Here is a 25,481-nt window from a genome sequence, read left to right as displayed (position 1 = left end):
ACTATTTTTTCGGCCTGTTGTGATTTCTGGAACAAAAACAAAATTGCTGGAAAAGCTTAGCAGGTCTGGCAGCATCTGTGAAGGAAAAAATAGATTTAATGTTTTGGATCCAGTGACCCTTCCTCAGCATGGACTGTTGTGATTTCTGACCTTTATCTACCCCATTCCTTGGCACGTTCCATGTCATTGTTAAATGATCACCTGGTTCTAATGGAGGTTGATACCAGCCCACCTGTATCAGTAATTGCAGAACCAGTCTTTAACAGACTTCAGACTCCAGCCCTTCAGTTTGCACAAGGCTTGGCCAGCCTGAGAACCTATCTAGGGAAACTGTTACAGATAAAGGGTATAACCTCAGTTCTAGTCTGAGATGCTTTTTGGTGTAGTCACCACTGTAGTAAAAGGCTCGGGCTCAAGCCTGCTGGGGTGGAATTGTTAGAGAAAGATTCACCTTGATTGAAAAATGGGGGGCAAGCCAATTTTAAAAAAAAAAAAATAGCTGCCTGAGAGGAGTCCTAATTAGGGACCTAAAAGATTTTCAGGAAGGTCTGGGGACTAGCAAAGGAATGAAGGACACCTTGCATGTTGACCAGGAAGCAGTTCTGGGACTCTGCAAGGCCTGCCCAGTGTCCTTACTTTGTGTGTAAAAGTGGAGACAGAGTGCAGGAGGCTGAAAAGGCAAAGACTCATCAAACCAATACAGTTTACAGAATGGGCAGCACTGGTTGTACCCATTGAAGACTAACTGGCCAGTTCACCTTTTGTGGGGATTTTTATGCAAATGATAAACAACTTCCCGCGGCTAGATAAATACCCAACCCCTTGCATGGAGGACTTGTACATAAAACTGGTGGGTTGGGTTGGGCCAGGAGGGGGTGCTGTCCTTGACAAAGGTGAGCACAAACCAAGCTTGTCTGCAATTGTGCCGTAATGAATACTCATAAGGATTCGGACCAATGTACGAGACTAACATTTCAGATCATCAGTCTGTACTCTTTACAGTGGATAGAGAATGTTTTACAAGGTCTACCTTAGCTTGCAATTTATTTGGATGATGTGCTAATATCCACGAAGGCCAATAAGGAGCACTTGGAGAACTTGGACATAACTTGGGTTAAATGTATCTCCCAGATGGCCATATGCCTCAGAAGGGAAAATGTGTCTTCCAGGCACCCTAAGATGAACTTGTACTACAGTCATACTGGGTTATACCCATTGGAAAGTAAAATAAGGGTGATCAAAGGTGCCCCAAGCCCCATGTCTGTTCTGGAGCTTAGGTCTTTCCTTTGGGTCAGTGAATTATTACAGGAAATTCATTCATAGCATGGCCTACATCTTGGCACTCTTTTATATCTGCTGTTGAAAAAGGGTCAGCCTTGGAAGTGGTCACATTGCCAAGAGGTAGCCTTTAGGGAAGTGAAAAAGTAGCTTTTGTTATCTAAGGTGTTGGCCCACTGCAATTGCAAGGAAGAGATTGTTCTAACATGCAGTGCCTCCCTGTATGCTGTCAGTGTAGTGTTGACTCACCAGTGAGCCAACAGAGGGATGCCCAGTAGTATATCGTTTCCTGAGTTTGGTTGATATCAAATGCAAATATGCCCAGTGAGAAAAGGAAGGTTTGGTGGTCAATTTTGGAGTTTGAGAGTTCCACTAATACCTTTTTTTTATGAACATAAATTTGTAGTAGGAACGGACCTCAAACCCCCACTCCTCCGGTAAGGCAACTTGAGGAGAAGGCCGTGCTGCCTGTAGCTTCTGGTTGAATTCCGTGAGGGGGGGGCCTTTTCTCAACGCATACAATTATAAGTTGGAAACCATCCAGGAAGCTAAGTGGAAAATTTGGAAGCTTTGAGCTGTCTGTTGCCGGTGTCTCCCATGGAAGGAAGTGGAGGCCAAGTCTCTGGATACTTTCAAGAAAGAGATGGATACAGCTCTTAAAGATAGTGGAATCAAGGGTTATGGGGATAAGGCAGGAAGAGGATGCTGATTTTTGGATGATCAGCCATGATCATAATGAATGGTGGTGCTGGCTCAAAGGACCGAATGGCCTACTCCAGCACCTATTGTCTATTGAAATGTCCACTCTAGTTGTTAAACTTAATAGACACTATCTTTTGGCCACGCTGACAATATCGTACTGTGGACATGGATTCTGACCTGGCGAAACTAGAAGAGCTGATGGGGGAAACGAGGACCATCACGACCAGGATTGAAACCTTTCTGGCCCCAGTGAGACCAGTAGAGGATGGCACCAGGTGACAGGATTGTTTGCTGACCACTTTTAATCCTCACCTTATTATGATCTGAAGTCACCTCTTCAAGAAGACGATCATCCTGGTACTAAAGAAAACTCTTAGCGTGTCTCTGACTATTGCCCAGTGGCTTGAATCTCCCTAATTATGAAGTGCTTAAACAGGTTAGTCATGGCTCATAAACTTTACCGTTGCAGCCTACGATTTTCCCTTGTAATTCGTCGACCATTGCAACCGGTCCGTGGCAAATGCTATCTCCTCCTTGGAACATCTAGATAAAAAGGTTACCGATGCCAGGCTCCTGTTTATTGACTACAGTACTGCCTTCAGCACTATAGAACTTAGAACATAGAACATAACAGCACAGTACAGGCCCTTCAACCCTCGATGTTGTGCCCACCTGTCATACTGATCTGAAGCCCATCTAACCTACACTATTCCATGTACGTCCATATGCTTATCCAATGACGACTTAAATGTACCTAAAGTTGGCGAATCTACTACCGTTGCAGGCAAAGCGTTCCATTCCCTTACTACTCTCTGAGTAAAGAAACTACCTCTGACATCTGTCCTATATCTTTCCCCCCTCAATTTAAAGCTATGCCCCCTCGTGCTCGCCGTCACCATCCTAGGAAAAAGGCCCTCCCTGTCCACCCTATCTAACCCACTGATTATTTTATATGTTTCAATTAAGTCACCTCTCAACCTTCTTCTCCCTAATGAAAACAGCCTCAAGTCCCTCAGCCTTTCCTCGTAAGACCTTCCCTCCATACCAGGCAACACCCTAGTAAATCTCCTCAGCACCCTTTCCAGAGCTTCCACATCCTTCTTATAATGCGTTGACCAGAACTGTACACAATACTCCAAGTGCGGCCGCACCAGAATTTTGTACAGCTTCACCATAACCTCTTGGTTCTGGAACTCAATCCCTCTATTAATAAAAGCTAAAACACTGTATGCCGCCTTAACAGCCCTGTCAACCTGGGTGGCAACTTTCAAGGACCTATGTACATGGACACCGAGATCTCTCTGCTCATCTACACTACCAAGAATCTTACCATTAGCCCAGTACTTTGCCTTCTGGTTACTCCTACCAAAGTGCATCACCTCACACTTGTCTGCATTAAACTCCATTTGCCACCTCTCAGCCCAGCTCTGCAGCTTATCTATGTCTCTGCAACCTACAGCATCCTTCGTCACTATCCACAACTCCACCGACCTTAGTGTCGTCTGCAAATTTACTAACCCACCCTTCTACGCCCTCATCCAGGTCATTTATAAAAATGACAAACAGCAGTGGACCCAGCACCGACCCTTGCGGTACACCACTAGTAACTGGTCTCCAGGATGAACATTTCCCATCAACTACCACCCTCTGTCTTCTTTCAGCAAGCCAATTTCCGATCCAAACTGCTATATCTCCCACAATTCCATTCCTCTGCATTTTGTACAATAATTCTAACCAAACAAATCTACAAAACTCCAGAGCCCGGTCTCTTTTCCATCCGCTGCAATTGGATCCTCCACTTCCTGACCTGCAGACTGCAATCAATGAGAACAGGCAACACCACCTCCACGACAACATTTGCCTTCCAACCACCAGTTGAACTTGCATATTAAAATTAAGAAAATCCTGATCTAAACTCTTAAGTATTTTTCTTCTTCAAATTTCCAAAGCCTTTCCCCATTTTCAAAATCGTCTGTTCCTTTATTATTCCTACCAAGATGGATAACTTCATACTTTTGAACATTGTATTCCATCTGTCATTTCTTTGCCAACTTTCCTAGCCTGACCATGTCTTTCTGTAGCCTCCCAATTTCCTCAACACTACCTTTTGCCTTTGCCTATCTTGTGTGTCATCTGTAAACTTAGTAACAACGCCCTCTGCTCCTTTTGCCCAAATCATTAATGTATAATGTGAATGGTTCTGGATCCAGCATGGACCCCCTACTGAACTCCACAAGTCACTAGCTTCCATCCTGAGGGGGAAAACGCTCTTTATCTCTCTGCTGTTTGTTTTTTGCCAGTCAGCCAATCCTCAATCCATTTCAATACCTTGCACTTAATACCGTAGACACTCTATTTAGCAGCCTCCTGGGCGGCACCTATAGAACGAACAGAATGGACCTGTTTTCATAGCAAAATTAATAATAAAGTGCATAATTATGAAGTATAGGGGGGAAATGGCATGTTTTTATCCAGTGGGTAGTGGATTTCTGGAATTCAGAGCCTGGAAGGGTGGTAGAGACAAGGCACTCCTATTTAAAAAATGACTTCATACTCTTGAGTAGTCATTTAGTCTGGCATGGACATAGTCAGTTGAATGACCCCCTCCTCTATTGGTAATCTTCCCGTGTCTCCAGTTTCTGCTGTTTCATTTTTTTTAAACTGGCATTGTTTTTACTTTGCTCTCTAAAGTAATTTTAGAGATCTTGCAGTACATAGAGAAGAAAGAACAAAGAAAATTACAGCACAGGAACAGGCCCTTCGGCCCTCCAAGCCTGTATTGACATGCTGCCCATCACAACTAAAATCCCCTACCCTTCCAGGGACCATAACCCTCTATTCCCAACCTATTCATGTATTTGTCAAGACACCCTTTAAAAGTCATTATCGTATCTGCTTCCACTACCTCTCCCGGCAGCAAGTTCCAGGCACATAACATCCCCTGTTTTAAAAAAAAACCTTGCCTCTTGCACCTTGAACCTATGCCCCCTAGAAATTGACTCTTCCACCCTGCGAAAAGCTTCTGACTGTCCACTCTGTCCATGCCCATCATAATCTTGTAGACGTCTATCAGGTCCCTGCTCGACCTCCATTGTTCTAGTGAGAACAACCCAAGTTTCTCCAATCTCTCCTCATAGATAATGCCCTCCGTATCACGCAACATCCTGGTAAATCTTTTCTGCACCCTCTTCAAAGCCACCACACCCTTCTGTTAGTATGGTGACCAGAATTGAGCACAACATTCCAAATGCAGCCTAACTAAGGTTCTATAAAGCTGCCAGTTTTTAAACCCAGTGCCCTGGCCAATGAAGGCAAGCATGCCATACGCCTTGTTGACTGCTTTCTCCACCTGCATTGCTACTTTCAGTGACCTGTGTACCTGTACACCCAGATCCTTCTGCCATTTACTGTATATTTTCCATCTTGATTAGACCTTCCAAAATGCATTACCTCACATTTTTCCAGATGAAACTCCAAGTGCTGTCTGCGCCCAAGTGACCAACCGGTCTATATCCTGCTATATCCTTTGACAATGTATCAGACAGCAAAGATCCCAACACTGATTTCTGAGGAACACTGCTAATCACAGCCTTCCATTCAGAAACACACCCTTTCATTGCTACCATCTGTCTTCTATGACGGAAACAGTATTTTTTAAATCAATCATGCAAGCTCACCTTTGACCCTGTGCCACTTAACCTTCTGTAGAAGTTTACAATGAGGGACCTTGTCAAAGGCCTTACTTAAGACCACATAGATAGCATCCATTGCCCTACCCTCATCGATCACCTTCGTCACTTCCTCAAAAAACTCAACCAAGTTGGTGAGACAAGACCGCCCCTTCACAAAACCATATTGCCTCTCACTAATATGCCCACCTATTTCCAAGTGGAAGTAAATCCTGTCCCAAAGAATCCTCTCCAATAATTTTCCTACTGATGACATAAGGCTCACCGGTCTGTAACTAGCTGGATTATCCCCGCCACCCTTCCTAAAGGAACAACATTAGCTATTCTAGACCATAGATAATAGGTGCTGGAGTAGGCCATTCAGCCTTTCGAGCCAGCACCACCATTCATTATGATCATGGCTGATCATCCACAATCAGTATCCTGTTCCTGCCTTATCCCCATAACTGTTGATTCCACTATCTCTAAGAGCCCTACCTAACTCTTTCTTGAAACTATCCAGAGACTTGGCCTCCACTGCCTTCTGGGGCAGAGCTAATCTCTAATCCTCTGGGACCTCCCCTCTAACCACTGAGGACACAAAGATTTCCCTCAAGGCCCTACCAGTTTTCTTCCTTGCCTCTCTCCATATTATGGGGTATATCCCATCAGGCCTGGGGAGGAGTCTACCTTAATGATTTTCAAGACCCCAAATACCTCTTCCCTTTTGATCTCAACATGACCCAAACTATCTACTCACCCTTACCCAGACACATCATCCAAGTCCTTCTCTATGGAGAATACTGACACAAAGTAGTCATTTAATACCTTGTTCATTTCCTCTGGCTCCACAAATTCCCTTCCCTGCCCTTGAGTGGGCCAACCCTCTCCGTGGCTACCCTGTTGATCTTTATATATGTTTAAAAAGCCTTGGGATTTTTCTTAATCCTGTTGGCCAATGACTTTTCATGATCCCTTTTTGACCTCCTGACTCCTTGCTTCAGTTTCTTTCGACTTTCCTTGTGTTCTACCCTTGCTTCATGTGTTCCTAGCCTTGACAAATGCTTCCTTTTTTTCTTTTTGACTAGGCTCACAATATCTCTCATTATCCAAGGCTCCCTAAACTTGCCATACTTGTCCTTCATCCTTACGAGAATGTGCCGGTCCTGAGTTCCCAGCAATATATACTTGAAAGCCTCTCACGTACCAGATTTGATTTGCCCTCCAACGTTTGCCTCCAACCTACATTTTTCAGTTCCTGTCTAATATTGTTGTAATTAGCCTTCCCCCAATTTAGCATCTTCACCTGACAACAACTCTTGCCTTTATCCATCAGTACCTTAAAGCTTACTGAATTGTGATCACTGTTCCTGAGCTGCTTCCCTACTGAGACATTGACCACCTGGCCAGGGTTATTCCTCTATACTAGGTCCAGTACGGCTCCTTTCCTGGTTGAACTATCTATATGCTGTTTTAAGAAGCCCTCATGGATGCTCCTTACACACAATCTGCCCTATGCGTGCCCCAAGCACTGTGAGTCTCAGTCAATATATAGGAAGTTAAAATTACCCACAACAACAACCCTGTTACTTTTACATCTTGCCATAATCTGCCTACATGTCTGTTCTTCTATCTCCCACTGGCTGTTGGGAGGCCAATAGTAAACCACAAACATTGTGATTACACCCTTCCTGTTCCTGAGCTCTACCCATATTTCCTCACTGTGAGCCGTCCAAGGTGCACTCCCGCAGCACAGCTGTGATAAACTCCTTAACAAGTAGTGCAACTCCCTGATCTCGGATGAAGGGTCTAGGCCCGAAACGTCAGCTTTTGTGCTCCTGAGATGCTGCTTGGCCTGCTGTGTTCATCCAGCCTCACATTTTATTAACAGTGCAACTCCCCCACCACTTTTACATCCCCCTCTATCATTCCTGAAACATCTGTATCCTGGAACTTTTGAGCTGCCAATCCTGTCCTTCCCTTAACCAAGCCTCTGTAATAGCAACAACATCATAGTTCCAAGTATTTATCCAAGCTCTAAGTTCATCTGCTTTACCTGTTACACTTCTTGCATTGAAACAGATGCGTTCAGTCCACCAGTCCCGCTTTGATAAGCAACTACACTCTGCCTGCTCTTCCTCTGAGTCTTACTGGCCCTATTCTCCAGTTCCCTTTCAGTCAATTCACCTTTGCTTTAGTTTCCACCCCCTGCCAAGCTAGTTTAAATCTTCCAGAGTGTCACCAGCAAACTTCCTTGCAAGAATATTTGTGTCCCTCCAATTTACATACAATCTGTCCTTCTTGTACAGGTCCCACCTGCCCCAGAAGGGATCACAATGGTCCAGATATCTGAAACCCTCTCTCTTATACCTTGTGTTTAGCCATACCATCTGCCTATTTCTAGCCTCACTGGCATGTAGCACAGGAGGTCCTGCTTTTTAACTTTCTGTCTAACTCCCTGAACTGTTACTGTGGGACTTCATTCATTCTACCTATGTCATTGGTACAAATATGTACCACAACCTCTAGCTGTTCACCCTCCCCCTTCAGACTGAATTCTGCCTGTTCAGAGACATCCTGGACCCTGGCATCAGGGAGGCAACATACTACCCTGGAGACTGTTTCACATCCACAGAAGTGCCTATCTGTACCCCTAACTATCAGAGTCCCCTACAACTACTGCTGTAGTGCTCTTTGTCATTCCGTTCATAAAATCTGCCAGCCACTCTGGCTGCTGCTGCTGTTACCCCCTGAAGGGTCATCTCCCGCCACCCTCCCCAACAGTATCTAATGAGATATATTTGTTAGAGAGGGGGAACGACCACAGGGGCATTCCTGCACTGGCTGCCTGCCCTTTCTAACGATTCCCCCATCTACCTGCCTGCACCTTGGGTATCACCACATCTCTAAAACTCCTGGCTATGGCACTTTCTGCCTCTCTCCTGCTCCTAAGTGCATCTAATTGCTATTCCAACCTATCCATGCAGTCTGTGAGGAACTGCAATTGGGTGTACTTAACCCCACTGACTGACATTTATATCCCTAATCATTAGTCATTACTTATTGCTGCAAACACCTGAGGTAGGTTTTCCCTTACTCACCTTCCCAGGATGCCCTCTGAATCCCTTCCTTTCCCTTGTTTTTGGTCCTCACAGTGGTGTCTGTGTGCCTTTTTGTTTGGTTAGAGGAGGAAGTAGGGAAGGAAACACTAAGGAAATACAGACACAGAAAAATAAGACGTAATAGACGGCACGGTGGCTCAGTGGTTAGCACTGCAGCATCACAGCACCAGGGACCTGGGTTTGATTCCAGCCTCTGGTGACGGTATGTGTGGAGTTTTCACATTCTCCCCGTGTCTGCGTGGGTTTCCTCCCACAGTCCAAAGATGTGCAGGCTAAGTGGATTGGCCATGCTAAATTGCCCGTAGCGTTCGGGGCATGTGGGTTATAGGGGGATGGATCTGGGTGGGATGCTTCAAAGGGCGGTGTGGGCTTGTGGGTCAAAGGGTCTGTTTCCACACTCTAGGTATTCTAATAGCAAATAGTGAGACAATAAAGCTTGAATGCCATTTCAACTGCAGTAAGTACATCAGTTTAAAATAAATGATAACAAATAGGCAGCTTGTTTTCTGCTTTTTATTTTGTTTGACATTGCTTCTTGACTGTCATTATTCAGTGAAATCAAAATTAACTAGAAATGAATACTGAAAATAAAGGCAAAATTCAGACACTTGTGGCATTCTTTAGGCTCAAGTGATGCTAAGAGCTTGTTTTCTTTAGATTGAGTAACAAATGAATAGGTCTTCTGTCAAAGTGTTAACTGTGTTCTGGTGCTGTCAAATTTCCCAGATGTGTGAACCCTGACTGCCACAAGACAAAGTCCAAGCAGAAATTTCACCACCAATAGATCTCTCCCATTTAGCTGGAAAACCTTGCTACAACGGACGAATAAGCAGAACAGGAAGTACAGTATGAGTCGGCCACAGTTTTGCAGAAATTTGGTCAGAACTGACAGGAAAGCATGCCTATGCCAAGCCCTTGCACCCTATTAGAAAGATTTGGGATCTTTGTCACCTCTGTCCTATGCCTATTGGAAAAGAAGTGACTGGGAGACAGGCAAAAATTTAGTTATACATACAGTTAGCCACATTGTTAACATTTAATGTGGATAGCCAAGGAAGGAGATGATTGGAGGTGGTTCTGTTGTGCTTTGCGTGGGAGGTAGGAGTGTTCAGAACCATACTTGCATAAATTTTGATTCAGCAGACTTTAAAGAAAATCCAGCCCATGGTCTTAAATCTTTCTTTAGACTCAAAAACGATAGTGTTTTATTGAGAAGAATGCTGCTGACAATTTACTCTTTCAATGAAAATGATCTTCTAGTGCATGTAAATTAAATAATTGTATTATCTAAGTTTGATGAATGTTATTTAGTTTTTAATTTGTTTAATTAGGATGCTTTTATGGGGACAAGCAAAGATACATACTAATCTTGGACCATAAGGTTCCTGAATGTAATATGTTTGTGTTTTATTTAGCAGAAGACTTGCAGTGGAGGGAGCTGATAACCAGACTTGTACAGGTACTTCTAAAAGATATCAGCTCTGCAATATACAGGTCAGTGAAACTGTTTTCTGCAGATATAGCTTAGATGTTATAGTAAGGCCAATATAGAAAGAAACACCTAAAGAATGAAGGTATGTCACAAGCAAAGCAGTCAATTGCCAGGAGTGTCCTACGAAGAACAGATAATAGTTGAGAACATTCAGAGTGTAACAGGCATAGAAATTCTGTTTGGGAAGTATTGTATCAACCAGTAGTATGTATTTTTTTATGATGAGCATTCATTTGATGTGGATGTCGCTGATTGGCCCAGCATTTATTGCCCATCCTTCATTGTCCATGAAAAGATGGTTTTAAGCTACCTTCTGCAGCTGCAATCCATTTGCTCTAGGTAGAACCACGATATCATTAGGGAGAGAACTCTAATTTCTGAATGACTGACCTTCAGTTCCTTTGTTTTCCAGATGGTGATATAGGGTGTATAGCACAGCAAGGCATATAACAGGTGCCTGATGAGTGTAATTCTACTGTTTAGCATTGGGGAACAATGCATTATTTTCTTCATGCTCTTGCTGACCAATGTCAATGCCATTTTATTAATGTGTTTTTTTACCCCGGATCCCTTTTGCTGCCATGCTCAGTTTAGATTAGTTATTTTCTAGTTGTTTTCTAGTCCTAATTTCTGCTCTTACGTCTTATGGTCTTACGGTCTCATTTCACTTTTGCATTTGACTTGTCCAATGTTGGTGTCAGCAAGGATCATAGTACTACCATAACTGAATAGCATTTGGAAAATTCTCACCCAGTCTTCTTGACTATAAAAATATTCCACTCAGGAAACAAATTTGTGATTATGTTTGTTTGTCAAGTGGTTCATCTTTGCCTGAATTCATTACACACACTGCTGTCTGCTTTCTTCACCTCTTTTTAGGTCATACTACAGATCCTTTTTCTCTATATATTTTCTCCAAAAACACCACATCCTTTATTAATCCCTTTCAGAAACACTCTATTGCTCTTCAGAAGATGCCATGGAACCTTTTTACATTTTACTTGCAAGGGAAGATTAAATCAAGATTCCATGTAATTCAAAAGACAACACTTCCAGCACCACCTTACTTCTAAATTTGGATGTCAGAATAGATTTGGTGCTTAACTATCATTAGCCAGACTTTGTTTTGTCAACTTACTTATTACTGTTTAGGTTAATGATTGCAACTATGTAGAACAAATATCTGTCCTCTAAAATACTGAGTTCACATACCACCTGTTGAAGATAGGGCTTTCTAGCAGCACATGTTTAACATGTTCTAAAATCCATCACAAACAACTTGGAAAGTGCAATCACTATGTTGCAAATGTGGCAGCCAACTCAAAAGCAACAAATTACTACATTACATACCTTTGTAATCTGTTGCAGGAGTGCCCAGCTAATGGGAGAAGCTTTCGTGATGAGCAGTGTTCATCCTTTAACTCCCGGGTTTATAATGGAAGGACTTACAAATGGACACCGTTATATCCAGGTGAGGAAAGATGCATGTGTTGTAAACTGGTTATTTTATTACACGTGTTTTAAAAATTGATTAAATACATTCTGTGAAAATTTGGGGAACAATCTGTTTTAAAGTTGCTAGGTGGCATCGTTCAGTTCAACCCTACGATAAGCTTAGGGCGTTATTTTCAACAAGCTTTTTGATAAGTCAGTCATAACAGTTTGGGGTTCATTGAAGTGAAGTTCAAAGAGACAGACAGGCTGAGAAGCAGACTCTGTTAGGAGTGCTGATTTTTAACTGTCCTAGAGGGAAGGAGCCCAGATCTTTTGGACGGCCCTGTGCCTTTCTTAAATAAAAAGTGAGGAAGAGGTTTTAAGAATTAGGCAGCGAAGAGTTGGATCCAGGTCTCAGAACAAGTCTTAGGGGCTGTGAAAGTGGGAAGGTTACTGATTTTGTACTGGGAGAGTAGTGCAAAGTTTGGAAGAAGTCTGCATGCATTAATTCTTCATTACAATTGTGAATGTGGTGGTTGAAAAGTCATGAGCAGTATTTGCTTGATGCATCAGTGCAAGTGTAGAGCTCTGGGAAATTCAATGGCAGATTTTAGCATGATACAGGATAGCTATGTGTGTGAAATTTGGACTTGTGTAAGTTGACTAAGTGCTGGAGTGAAGTTTTTGAAGTCACGGCAATGTGGATCCAGGCAGAGAGTGTGAACAAGCAAAATAGGAGCAGATGTTGAGGCTGTCCATGATGGAGCAGTTCATTAGTCCATAAGGTATGGAAGAGGAAGTAAGGCCATTCAGCCCATCGAGTCCACTCTGCTATTTAATCATGGCAGATGGGCATTTCAACTACACTTCCCTGCACTCTCCCCATAGCCCTTGATTCCTTGTGAGATCAAGAACTTATCAATCTCTGCCTTGAAGACATTTAATGTCCCGGCCTCCACTGTGCTTCGTGGCAATGAATTCCACAGGCCCACCACTCTCTGGCTGAAGAAATGTCTCCTCATTTCCGTTTTAAATTTACCCCCTCTAATTCTAAGGCTGTACCCATGGGTCCTAGTCTCCCCGCCTAATGGAAACAACTTCCCAGCGTCCACCCTTTCTAAGCCATACATTACCTTGTAAGTTTTTATTAGATCTCCCCTCAACCTAACGAATACAATCCCAGGATCCTCAGCCATTAATCGTACGTTAAACCTACCATTCCAGGGATCATCCGTGTGAATCTCCGCTGGACCCGCTCCAGCGCCAGTATATCCTTCCTGAGGTGTGGGGCCCAAAATTGGACACAGTATTCTAAATGGGGCCTAACTAGAGCTTTATAAAGTCTCAGAAGCACATCACTGCTTTTATATTCCAACCGTCTTGAGATAGATGACACCATTACATTTGTTTTCTTAATCACGGACTCTACTTGCAAGTTAACCTTTAGAGAATCCTGGACCAACACTCCCAGATCCCTTTGTACTTCTGCTTTACGAATTTTCTCACCGTTTAGAAAGTAGTCCATGCCTGTATTCTTTTTTCCAAAGTGCAAAACCTCACATTTGCTCATGTTGAATTTCATCAGCCATTTCCTGGACCACTCTCCTGAACTGCCTAAATCTTTGTGCAGCCTCCCCACCTCCTCAGTACTACCTGCCTGTCCACCTATCTTTGTATCATCAGCAAACTTCGCCAGAATGACCCCAGTCCCTTCATCCAGATCATTAATATATAAAGGGGCAGCACAGTGGCTCAGTGGTTAGCACTGCAGCCTCACAGCGCCAGGGACCCAGGTTCAATTCCAGCCTCGGGCAACTGTCTGTGCGGAGTTTGCACATTTTCCCCGTGTCTGTGGTGGGTTTCCTCCGGGTGCTCCGGTTTCCTCCCACAGTCCAAAGATGTGCAGGCTAGGTGGATCGGCCATGCTAAATTGCCCGTAGTGTTCAGGGGTGTGTGGACTATAGGGGGATGAGTCTGGGTGGGACGCTCCAAGGGGCAGTGTGGACTTGTTGGGCTGAAGGGCCTGCTTCCACACTGTAGGTAATCTAATCTAAAAAAGTAGTGAACAGCTGCGGCCCCAACACGGAACCCTGCGGGACACCACTTGTCACTGGTTGCCATTCCAAAAAAGAGCCTTTTATCCCAACGCTTTGCCTTCTGTCAGATAGCCAATCCTCAATCCAAGCCAGTAGCTCACCTCGAACATGTTAGTGAGTTTCTGCGCCAGATCAATACATTAAAGAGATGTAATCCCTTGTGAAGTTTGATGAATTTCGATAACCTATCATGTAGGAAACATCTGAGAAAAGTTACTGAAAAATCCATGACATCTACCTTGGTGTATTTGCCATGTTTTGTGTGTAGTGGGATGTTTGATCACAGTATATTACCCACTTTCACCATGCTAATTCTTGGTGATAGAATGTATCAGCTCGTATTGTAGATTATTTACTATATTAACTTGTATAGTAATGTATTGGTGCTTGTTCATTTCCATTGAACATTGTGTCTGTATTATTTTAGGTCTCAGTTATACAATGTGGAAACTGACCCTTCAGCCCAACTCGTCCGTGCTGCCCAGATTTCCTAAACTGAACCAGCCCCATTTGCCTGTATTTAGCTCATATTCCTCTAAACCTTTCCTATGCATTTACCTGTTCAAATGTCTTTTAAATATTGCAATTGTACTTGCCTCTACTACTTTCTCTGGCAGTTCAATCCATACATGCACCACCCCGTGTATGTAAAAGTAGCCTCTATTTTAAAAACCTTATCCCTCTCACCTTTAAACCTATGTCCTCAAGTTTTGGGTTGCCCTACCCTGGGGGGAGAAAACCTGTTTCATTATTCACTTCATCTATCCCCCTCATGATTATATAAGGTCACCTTTCAGCCTCCAGTGGTCCAGGTTAAAAAGGTCCCAGCCTCTCCTTTATAACTCAAAGCCTCCAGTCTTGGTAAATCTCTTTTTTTTTTAAACAGATTTTCCAGTTTAATAACATTCTTTCTGTGGTAAAATATGGCCTTGGCAATGTCTCGTACAGCCATAACATGATGTCCCAACTCCTGTGCTCAGTGCTTTGACTGATGACGGCAAGCTTTCTTCACCACCTTATTTACCTGTGATGCCACTTTCAAGAAACTATGTACCTGCAGTCATAGGTCTGTCTGTTTGACAACTCTCCCTAGGACCATACCTTTAACTGTATAGGTCCTGCTCCAATTTGCCCTATAAAAATTGAGTGCTCACATTTACCTGAATTAAACTCCATAACCCATTTCCTTGCCCAGTTAACCAAGATCCCATTGTAATCTTGGATAACCACCTTCACTGTCCACTATACCACGAATTTTGGTGTCATCTGTAAACTTGCTAACCGTGCCTCCTGTATTCTCATCGTAATCATTTTTATATAAATGAACAAATGGCCTATGACCCGCAGTATACCACCAGTCTGAACAACAACTCTGTACCACCACCCTCTGTCTTCTAGGTCAAATGAATTTTGTATATACTTGGCTAGCTCTCCCTGGATCCCATATGATCTAACCTTACTAAATAGTCTATGATGTGGAATCTTGCTGAAAGCCTTGCTAAAGTCCTTCATCTTCTTGGCTACTCTAGTGATTGTAACAAGGTCAGCTAGGTGGACATCCTAGATTGAGTTCCCTGATTGAGGTAGTAAACTTGGTCCAGTCAGGGAGCCGTGGCTGACAGATATAACTAGGAATGCCAGAAGTTCTATTCATTGAAGGCTGGAACTGAGGAACCTGGACCACTGTCAAGTACTATGCATGTATAAATGAAGGATAACTTGATGGGATACCAGCTGCTGTGGAGTTATTTCAGTCACCTCTTCAAAAAACATGGAATTCATATTTTGCCTATTTCAAAATACAAAGGTCACTGGTCCCCAATCAGATGATAAAATAATGTAATAATCTCTTCTGGGAAGCTAGTGGGGACCTCATTTGGCTTAATGTGGGGACTCCCTACAGGATTTCAAACCCACGAACAAATATGGCTCTTGGGATTTGCTGAACTTGAGGCTAGTTAAGATTTTTGCAGTGAATTCTAACAAACATGCAGTCCCTAGATTACAGAATAGTTCTTGAATCTGTTCGCAAGTCCATTTGTATGCATGTCTGAACAGAATGCAGGACAATGTGAGGTAGCTGTTTGGAAGTACAGGAAATGTTCCTATGTCAAATGTCCAAAACCCCATCCCTGTATGGTATTGTATTCGTAAGTACAGATTTTTGTCACTGGATGGTTGTAAATTGGGGAGCCCTGTAGCTATTAAAAAATGAAATGAAACCTTGCTTTGACTTTCTGAAGAGTGAGGTTCTTTGCTTGAAGAGTTTACAAAACTTGATCAAGGCTAGATTAATAGCATTTACATAAGTTGGGCTTGTCTTTCTTAGTCCTTGCTTTTAATTCTGATATAGTTGGCATAATAGTGCAGCATCTACAATTAGAAAATGAAAAGGAGTCAAACCCAAATAGAACAATTAGCTAGAATTTAGTTGCAGATAATGCAGCTTGAAATAGAAAGAGGAAACAAATGTGTGAACTTAAACTTCAAACAGAGAAACCATGAAGCATGAACTTGAAAAGAAAAGCTTGGGTAATGGTCAGCAAGGAAGTTTGGATGAGGAGTGAAGTCCTTTTCGAAAGTCAGATCTTTTTTCCGTAAAGCACGCCAAGAGATGTTCTGCCATTTGAGAGGCTCTAAACTTTTGAATTGCCCAAAGCACTCCTGGACTCTTATGCTACAAAATGTCTTGACTGGTAAAGTGGTGCTTGTTCTGTTCTTCTTAAAGACTAATCACTGAGATTTGACACTGCAGTAAGTAGTGCCTGTGAGCTTGTTCCTGAAGTTTACCAATTCAGATTTAGGACAGTTATGTCAAACATCATCAGACAATGTGAATTCACTATGAAAAACGAAGTGTTAATATGGTTGTGGTTTAGTTCATTGAATTGAGAGCAAACTTCTGAAAACATTAAGGAAATCATAATTACAGAAGAACTTAAGACTAGCATTCTCATAACAATTCCAGTTTTATTTGGATGAATCTCGGGTGTCTAAAGCCAACGAGGCAGGCAGATCTGGCAAATGCATATAATGTTTCTCACTGACGAATAAGTGTTAGAAAGTATTTTATTATGTGGAAACCAACACAGTAGCTGGAGGAATTGACAAGACTTTGGCTTTAGGGCATAGCAGAAACTGTTGCAGATAGCAGAGAGAGGGAAAAACATAAGAATAAGGATGATGTTAGGAAACTCGTACGTTTTCGTTGCCTTAGGACAGAATGTGTGAAAGCAAATTGTTGGAACCCAGGGCCAAGAACCATTAGTATCAAAAATGCAAGAATGTTAAAGGGAGTTTCATAAACCATGTTCTACTAACGAAAAACTAATCAGTACAGTGAACCACTTTGTATACACAAGAACAAAAACAGAAGTTACTGGACAAGCTCAGTGGATCTGGCAGCATCTGTGAAGAAGAAAAATCAGAGTTAACGTTTTGGGTGCCGTGTCCCTTCCTCATTTTGCATTCTGGCAGCTGAAAGGCAAAGGAAAGACGTGATGGATGCTAGAAAGCAGTTTTTCTAAGATGATCAGGAACGTCACCTTCATTGTTTCAGAGGTAGTAGCAACTGCAGATGCTGGAGAATCTGAGATAACAAGTTGTACAGCTGGATGAACACAGCAGGCCAAGCAGCATCAGAGGAGCAGGAAGGCTGATGTTTCGGGTCTAGACTTCACACTTCACAAGCTTCAAAATCTCCCCTCCCTCTACTGCATTCCAAAACTAGCCCAGCTTGTCCTTGCTCCCATCTATCTCCTCCTCCCACCTCAAGCTGCACCCCCATTTCCTACCCACTAACCTCATCCTACCCCCTTGACCTGTCCGTCCTCCCTGGACTGACCTATCCCCTCCCTAACTCCCCACCTACACTCACCTTTACTGGCTCCATCCCCGTCCCTTTGACCTGTCTGCCTCCTCTCCACCTATCTTCTCCTCTATCTATCTTCTATCCACCTCCCCCTCGCTCCCTGTTTATATCAGAACACCCTTCCCCTCCCCCATTTCTGAACAAGGGTCTAGACCCGAAACATCAGCCTTCCTGCTCCTCTGATGCTGCTTGGCCTGCTGTGTTCATCCAGCTCTACACCTTGTTATCACCTTCACTCTGATTGGTGCAACATCAGGCACAACAAGCAAGACAGTACTTAATTGACAAGCACTTCAGTAGATGTGTGCTGGGCGAAGTGATTGCCTGGTGACCATAAACTTGTTGCTCAAAAGGCAAGCACCATCTGTTTAGTCCAAGATGCAAATGCAGCCTTTTTGTATGTTTATACTTTTGTGGGTCTTCCTGTTGTTTAATAAAATTTAATGTTAACAACTGTTTGAAGGTTTTACCTTCAATGTGTGAAGCTCCCACACATTACGTTATGTTGACACAAAACTTTGGGTGTTGGGGAAAGAACAGTATGCTAAGCCAGGTAACATAGAACATTACAGCACAGTACAGGCCCTTTGGCCCTCGATGTTGTGCCGACCTGTCATACCGATCTGAAGCCCATCTAACCTACACTATTCCATGTACGCCCATATGCTTGTCCAATGATGACTTAAATGTACTTAAAGTTGGCGAATCTACTACTGTTGCAGGCAAAGCGTTCCATTCCCTTACTACTGAGTAAAGAAACAACCTCTGATATCTGTCCTATATCTTTCACCCCTCAATTTAAAGCTATGCGCCCTCATGCTCGCCATCACCATCCTAGGAAAAAGGCTCTCCCTATCCACCCTATCTAACCCTCTGATTATTTTATATGTCTCAATTAAGTCACCTCTCAACCTTCTTCTCTCTAACGAAAACAGCCTCAAGTCCCTCAACCTTTCCTCGTAAGACCTTCCCTCCATACCAGGCAACATCCTAGTAAATCTCCTCTGCATCCTTTCCAAAGCTTCCACATCCTTCTTATAATGCGGTGACCAGAATTGTACGCAATACTTTAAGTGTGGCTGCACCCGAGTTTTGTACAGCTGCAGCATAACCTCTTGGTTCCGGAACTCGATCCCTCTATTAATAAAAGCTAAAACACTGTATGCCTTCTTAACAGCCCTGTCAACCTGGGTGGCAACTTTCAAGGATCTGTGTACATGGACACCGAGATCTCTCTGCTCATCTACGCTACCAATCATCTTACCATTAGCCCAATACTTTGCCTTCCGGTTACTCCTACCAAAGTGCATCACCTCACATTTGTCCACATTAAACTCCATTTGCCACCTCTCGGCCCAGCTCTGCAGCTTATCTATGTCCCTCTGCAACCTACAGCATCCTTCATCACTATCCACAACTCCAGCGACCTTAGTGTTGTCTGCAAATTTACTAATCCATCCTTCTACGCCCTCATCCAGGTCATTTATAAAAATGACAAACAGTAGTGGACCCAACATTGACCCTTGCGGTAACCTCAGGAGCTTTATCCTTAAAGCAACAGCTACAAATAACATGGATTGGAATGTGATTTAAATACCAATATATTCACAACTGTGTTTGTAATGAAACATAACCTGTGCCACCTGTGTGTTCTTGGAAACTTTCCTTTTTCATAGAAACATGGAGAATAGGAGCAGGGGGAGGTTATTTGACCCTTCGAGCCTGCTGCACCATTCTTCACGATCATGGCTGATCATCCAACTCAGTAGCCTAATCCTGCTTTCTCCCCATAACCTTTGATCCCATTGCCCCCAAGTACTATATCTAGTCACCCATTGAATGCATTAAATGTTTTGGCATGAAATACTCTCAGTGGTAACAAATTCCACAGGTTCACCATTCTTTGGGTGAAGAAATGTCTCCTCATTTCCATCCTAAATAGTCTACCCCGAATCCTCATATGTTACCCCTGGTTTTGTGTACACCCACCATCAGGAACATCCTCCCTGCATCTACCCTGTCCAGTCCTGTTAGTATTTTATAAGTCTCTGAAATTCCCCCTCATCCATTTGAACTCTAGTGAAAACAGTCCCAACCTAGTCCATTTTTCCTCATCCTGCCATCCCAGAATCTTGGTAAAACTTCACTGTATTCCCTCAACAGCAAGAGCATCCATCCTCAGAAAAAGATAACAAAATTACATACAGTATTCCAAGTGTGATGTGACCAAGGCCCTGTACAACTGCAACAACACATCCCTGCTCTTGTACTCAAAGCCTCTTGTGATGAAAGTCAATATACCATTTGCCTTTACCACCTGCTGGACCTGTGCGTTTACCTCTGGCGACTGATAGACAAGAACGCCCAGGTCCTCTGTGCACTCCGCTCTCCCAAATTACAGCCATTCCAGTAGCAATCTGCATTGTTTTTGCTGCTGAAGTGAATAACCTCACATTTTACCCAAATTATACTGTATCTGCCATTGATTTGCCCACTCACCCAACCTGTCAAAACCGTGCTGAAGAATCTCTGCATCCTCATCACAGATCACCCTCCTCGCCGACTTGATATTATCTGCAAACTTGGGAGATGTTACACTTTATTTCCTCATCTAATTTTTAACTTCCCTTCTACTGTGTCTACTCTAAAGGGCTGTTCCTGATTTGCATGTTTTTTCCTGGTGCACAGTTGAGTTTTAAATATAGCACCAGAGGTGCTAAACCTAGACGGCCCTGACAGCATGAGCATTTCTGCTGGTGAGCACAAGATGGTGTAAGAGCAGTGCTCTCCAGATGTAGTGCAAACTTGCGGTGAACAATGGAGAACTGAATGAGGAAACTTGCTAGAGCTAGAAACCCTCTGTGAAATTCCCTGAAGTTTAGCACTTACAGCAGAATTTTACCAAAAATTAGCAATGTACACAATGTATGTGTAGGGACAGACAAAATTAGAACAGACTAGAAATAAAATTTATGTAGATTATGTGTGAGGTGTCTTGCAAATGATTGTGTGCATGAGGTTTTGATTTTTTGTAAAAGTTTTTGGCACAATAAAAAACACTTATTTTAGTGTAGATTATCTATTTTTAGCCTCTAAACACATATTTGTAAGAAATGCAGTGTTTGCCACCAATGGTAAGTATTTAATATACTTCACTTAGGGATTAGTTCCATTTCCTGATTCCCACTTCCAGCATGGAAATCTGGTCCCAAATCTATGCTTTAAATTCTCACTACGTCTGGAAGGTGGTGAGGGGATTCATCATCTGAGTGTGTTCATACTTTAGACAATGCTGAACAAATTGGGATAATACTTTCAGAACATTTCAAGTGAAGTTAACTAATTCATATCTAATGGAAAATAAAGAGGACACTGCTTCTGTTTTTGTCATTCTTCCTTCAACCATAGTAGATGCTGATGCATATTATTATTGTCTGTGGATCTTGTCTAGATAATAATTATTGTACCTTTTTAAATGCTAAGTGCTTTGGGAGTTTTGAGAGGTGTCAATAAATCATAATATAAATTCAAATTATTTATTTCTTGCAGATGATTACGTGCACATTTCAAGTAAGCCTTGTGATCTTCAGTGTACTACTGCAGATGGACAGAGACAACTAATGGTCCCAGCACGAGATGGAACATCTTGTAAATACAGGGAATACAGAGGTGTCTGTGTAGCTGGCAGATGTGAGGTTGTGACAATAATCTGCATACATGCGTTTTAGAATTTTCAAATCTTGTTGATTCTTGTTTCACACTCTCCGTGTTCTGCAGCCCATTGGATGTGATGGGGTGCTCTTTTCCACCCAGACCCTCGACAAATGTGGTGTCTGCCAGGGCAATGGGAGCAGCTGCATTCGAGTTACTGGCAACTACAGGAAAGGTGCATCATACCTGGGTAAGAGATGTGCTGTGCAGGAGTAGATCATTTGGCCCATCAAGCCTGCTTTGTCGTTCAACAAAATTAAGGCTGATCATCTACCTCAACTCCATGTTTCAGCACTGTCCCCAAATCTCTTAATTCCCATGGTACACAAAAATCTATCAACCGCTATCTTTAATATACTGAATGACTGATCATCCATTGATCCCATGGGATGAAGAATTCCAGAAGTTGACCACATTTTGAATGAAAAATGTTTCTTCATCTCCGTGCCAAATGACTGGACTTTTTGTTTTGAAATTGTGATTCCATCTTTTAGATTTATCAGCGAGAAAAAACAGGCCATGGGATCCAAGGAAATTTGGCAAAGTGGATCCACAATTGGCTGAACAGCAGGAAGCAGAGGGGATGGTTGAGGAGTCTTTTACTGACTGGAAATCTGTGTCTGCTAGGGTTCCACAGGCATCAATGTTGTGGGGTCCTTGCTGCTTGTGGATCAGTATGTTCAAAGACAATACAATAATTAATTAGGTGGAAACTGGTGAGGATAGCTTTGCACTACAAGAGGATATAGATGGATTGGTCAGATGGGCTGATCAGTGGAAAATGGAATTCAATCTGGATAAGTGTGAGGTGATGCACTTGGGCAGGACAAGCAGGCAAAGGAATACATGATGAACGGTAGGATCCTGAGAAGCACCAAGGATCAGAGGGACCTTTAGTGTGCGTGTACAGTTGTACCTGAAGGTATCTGCATACTCATTATGGCACTGCAGGAGGCCCATGATGGACATGTCGTCTAAGGAATGGGAGGGGGAGTTAAAATGGTTCGCGACTGGGAGGTGCAGTTGTTTATTGCAAACCAAGCGGAGGTGTTCTGCAAAGCGGCCCCCAAGCCTCCACTTGGTTTCCCCAATGTAGAGGAAGCCACACCGGGTACAGTGGATACAGTATACCACATTGGCAGATGTGCAGGTGAACATCTGCTTAATATGGAAAGTCATCTTGGGCCCTGGGATGGGGGTGAGGGAGGAGGTGTGGGGGCAAGTGTAGCACTTCCTTCAGTTGCAGGGGAAGGTGCCGGGTGTGGTGGGGTTGGAGGGGAGTGTGGAGCGGACAAGGGAGTCACGGAGAGAGTGGTCTGTCCGGAAGGCAGACAAGGATGGGGATGGAAAAATGTCTTGGGTGGTGGGGTCGGATTGTAGATGGTGGAAGTGTCGGAAGATGATGCGTTGTATCCGGAAGTTGGTGGGGTGGTATGTGAGGATGAGGGGGATCCGCTTAGGGTGGTTGTTGCGGGGGCGGGGTGTGAGGCAGGAACAGCAACTCATATTTTGCTTGGGAATCCTGCAGCCCAATGGTATCAATGTGGACTTCACAAGCTTCAAAATCTCCCCTTCCCCCACTGCATCCCAAAACCAGCCCAGCTTGTCCCCGCTTCCCTAACCTGTTCTTCCTCTCACCTATCCCCTCCTCCCACCTCAAGCCGCATCTCCACTTCCTACCTACTAACCTCATCCCACCTCCTTGACCTGTCCATCCTCCCTGGACTGACCTATCCCCTCCCTACCTCCCCACCTATACTCTCCTCTCCACCTATCTTCTTTTCTCTCCATCTTCAGTCCGCCTCCCCCTCTCTCCATATTTATTTCAGAACCCTCCCCCCATCCCCCACTCTGATGAAGGGTCTAGGCCCGAAACATCAGCTTTTGTGCTCCTGAGATGCTGCTTGACCTGCTGTGTTCATCCAGCTCCACACTTTGTTATCTTGAAAAAGATTTAGATAGGTTGATGGAATGGGCAGAGAACAGGCAATTTAAATTTAATGGAGAAAAGTGTGAATTCATTCATTTTGGAAGAACAAGAAGAGACACCAATATAAAATAAAAGGTACAATTCTAAAGGACTTGCAAGAGCAAGTCCCACTCATGGGGAATGGGTATATGAACCAGTGAAGAAAAGTTAAGAAGGTGGTTACTAAAGTGTTTGAATTTTACCTTCATAAACATGAGCAAAAGAACAAAAACAAGGAAGTCATGATAAGCTTGACTGAAACATGGGCTCTGCCTCAACTTGGGTGTTCTTTTCTGTATTGACTAGCTCAGTATAGGAAGGATGTAAAGGCATCAGAGAGGGTGCAGAAAAGATTTCTATGAATGGTTCTGGGATAACAAAATTCACTTTTGAAAAGGTAAGAGGAACTAGGGCTGTTTAACTTGGAAACAAGAGAATTTAAAAAAAAGGATTAAGAAAAGAGGCATTCAAAATAATGAGGTCTGCATAGAACAAATACAGCGAGGAAACTTATGGGGGTCTTATCGACTTGGATGGGATTTGTGCAGAATTAAATGAGAAGTCTAGCAAGGTCTATCTTCATGTAAGGAGTATTTCACTGCATCTCTTTTTTTTTGGCAAGTGGGAAGGTAAGTTTCTTGCTAGGCAATGGCAAGTTGCCAATTAAAGGGGATTTTTTTGCCTGTTAAATGTCTTACAAACATCACAGCTTGCCTTATATTTATCAGCTTCTTCTCTTACCAAATACGCTGAACAAGCTGGATATCTAGAATTCTGAACATGGACGTCAGAGCAAATACCTTGCAACTTCACTTGCCACTTACTCCAGATGACCAAGTGTGAAGCTGGATGAATACAGCAGGCCAAGCAGCATCTTAGGAGCACAAAAGCTGATGTTTCAGACCTAGACCCTTCACCCTTTTTCTGATGAAGGGTCTAGACCCGAAGCGTCAGCTTTTGTGCTCCTAAGATGCTGCTTGGCCTGCTGTGTTCATCCAGCTTCACACTTTATTGTCTCTATCCAGCTTCACACTTTATTGTCTCTATCCAGCTTCACACTTTATTGTCTCTGATTCTCCAGCATCTGCGGTTCCCATTATCTCTACTCCAGATGACCTCCATGTTAGACACTGAGCACCAACGTTTCTGTGTAAACTCCATGCGCACTGTGGCCATGTCCACACAAATTGGCATTTAACATGTGCCAACTTCTAAAAATCCTCAAGGCACATCGCCAATCCACTTGCAGCATACTACTGCATTTTGATGCTATACCTCGGGATGCACTAGTGACTGAAATTCTTGTGGGCAGGGACACAGACCGAGCTAGTGGGATAAATCAGGCAGTATTGCCATCCTGTTTGCTTGCTATCATCGCAATGACTCACTCTGAGCCTACCTGGATGCTGATAAGTCTGTGCCTTGCATTGCTTTTTTGTGTTTTTCCCCCTCAGCCAGAGATGTCAGGCTAACACGATTCTCTACAAAAACTGAAGTTGCTGAAAAAGCTCAGCAGGGCCAGCAGCATCTGTGAAGAAAAAAATCAGAGTTAATGTTTTGGATCCAGTGACCCCTTCTCAAAACAGTTTTCTTCACAGATGCTGCCAGACCTGCTGAACTTTTCTACAAATCCTGTGTTTCTTCCTGATTTACAGCATCTGTGGTTCTTTTGGTTTTTAACATTATTCTGTTTTGCCTTGCCATTTGACACAAACACAAAGCCAGGAATCTTGACATGACTGTCAGCAGTCATTAAATTTTACAGAGGAGAAAGAGGCCAATCAACCTATTGTCTGTACTGGTGTCAGAAAGGGCTATCCAACTAGTCCCATTCTCCAGCCCTATCTCTCCATACCTTTCTAAATTCATCACTTTCAAACGTATATCTAGTCTTTTGAAACCACATATGGAATCTGCCTGTACTACTCTCCCAGGCAGCTCCTCCCAAATCCTAACAATTGGGTAAAGATGTTGTTACCCATCTCACACCAAGCAATCTTGGTGACAAAAGAGTTACAGACTTGCCAACTAGTGGAAACAATATCCTTCTTTACTGTGTCAAAATTGTTCATAATTTCAAACACCTCAATAAGGTCGCCTCTTAATCCTCTCTCTGGACAATAACCCCAATTTCTCCA

General features: G+C 43.1%; 1 protein-coding gene across 1 annotated transcript in view; it reads left to right on the top strand.

Moving 5' to 3' along the window:
- The window catches only part of adamtsl2 (ADAMTS-like 2), a 205,363-nt gene that overhangs the window by 32,045 nt on the left and 147,837 nt on the right, over positions 1-25,481 (top strand). The window contains exons 4-7 of the mRNA XM_059638308.1: positions 10,186-10,264; positions 11,631-11,733; positions 21,213-21,358; positions 21,441-21,564. Coding sequence (XP_059494291.1) covers positions 10,186-10,264; positions 11,631-11,733; positions 21,213-21,358; positions 21,441-21,564 — 452 coding nt within the window. The remainder of the gene's footprint in view (positions 1-10,185; positions 10,265-11,630; positions 11,734-21,212; positions 21,359-21,440; positions 21,565-25,481) is intronic.

The sequence above is a fragment of the Stegostoma tigrinum genome, chromosome 29 (genome assembly GCF_030684315.1).
Source record: "Stegostoma tigrinum isolate sSteTig4 chromosome 29, sSteTig4.hap1, whole genome shotgun sequence".
NCBI classification, from domain to species: domain Eukaryota; kingdom Metazoa; phylum Chordata; class Chondrichthyes; order Orectolobiformes; family Stegostomatidae; genus Stegostoma; species Stegostoma tigrinum.
Note: the sequence above shows the minus strand (reverse complement) of the source record. Positions and strands in the feature narration are given on the sequence as shown.